At 45.3% G+C, this 1,085-nt stretch overlaps 1 protein-coding gene across 1 annotated transcript in view; it reads left to right on the top strand.

Annotated features, from left to right (window-relative positions):
- Pstpip2 (proline-serine-threonine phosphatase interacting protein 2) overlaps positions 1 to 1,085 on the top strand; it is a 124,870-nt gene that overhangs the window by 109,767 nt on the left and 14,018 nt on the right. Inside the window, exon 8 of the mRNA XM_012514515.2 lies at positions 963 to 1,061. Coding sequence (XP_012369969.1) covers positions 963 to 1,061 — 99 coding nt within the window. The remainder of the gene's footprint in view (positions 1 to 962; positions 1,062 to 1,085) is intronic.

The raw sequence follows: 1,085 nt of genomic DNA, 5'->3' as shown, positions 1-1,085 counted from the left end.
TTCTGTTTAACTGGCAATGTCAGAAATTATTGACCTGAGTCCCCCACAGCTCAACATAACAACATGGCTTTACTTGAGAAAAGTAGTTTTGCAATAAAGAATATATGTATTTACAGTAGGGTTAATAAGATATTAGAAGAAGGTAGGTAAAGAAGAGAGACGAGGGAAGAGTGGGAGAGAGGGAGAAAGAAGGTGTACAAGATCCTAGGATGTGCGAGGAAGCACAAGAGACACATTCTGGCTGTGGCTTGTGGAGGTCCTGCTGCCTTAAGTGTAAGGATTCTGTGGGGGTGGAGTTCTGTGGGGGCTGCTGTGGGATCTGATTTTGGGGGGCTGTCTATCTAAGGACTCTTTCAGCCCTTGTGCCGTCATCTACTGTAAAAGAAGGAGCTGAGGTTCAAGGCTTTGTCATCCTTGAAATCTAAAACCCAAACCAGAAGTAATGCCCCTTCCTAATTCCCAGAAACAAGCCTCTTGTGAAGGCCATCGCTTAGGAAGTCTCTAAATAAAAACCAAAGCATCTTGGTTTGTTCAAACTCAAAGGAAAAAAGTTGGACATGGTGGTGCACATCTGTAGCCCCAGCACTCAGGAGGCTGGGGTAGGAAGATTGCTGCAAGTTTGAGACCAGCTTGGGCTACACAGTTTATATATATAGTTTATAAATAAAAATTATTGTTGAAAAACAAATTTTCTTGGTGCTGCTTTAGAGCTCAAGACAGTTCTTTGCATCCCTCATTGGAGAATTTTCTATAAGACGAAAAGGGACAGGAGCTACTGTGGCAGAAGCATATAGAGAAAATCCTGGCTGAGGTTTTTCTTTTACTTTTCCTTTTACTTCTTCCTTGAGGCATGTCTTGCATAGGGCTTGATTCATTGTTTAAGGGAAAGAGATAGCCGCCTGGTGGCTGCTGGAGGCCTGAGAGCCCATCACAACTCTGACGAGCACGGTCTCTGAACTGAGGCCTTTTCTTGCATTGCAGACAAAGTGTACATGCAGCACATCAACGCACTGGACAGGATCCGAGAAGAGTGGCAGAGCGAGCACGTGAAGGCCTGCGAGGTACCTGGAGCCGCGGGCCTGCTC

This window comes from Octodon degus, unplaced genomic scaffold (genome assembly GCF_000260255.1).
Source record: "Octodon degus isolate 3935 unplaced genomic scaffold, OctDeg1.0 scaffold00003, whole genome shotgun sequence".
Taxonomy (NCBI): domain Eukaryota; kingdom Metazoa; phylum Chordata; class Mammalia; order Rodentia; family Octodontidae; genus Octodon; species Octodon degus.
This window is presented reverse-complemented; position numbering and strand designations above follow the sequence as displayed.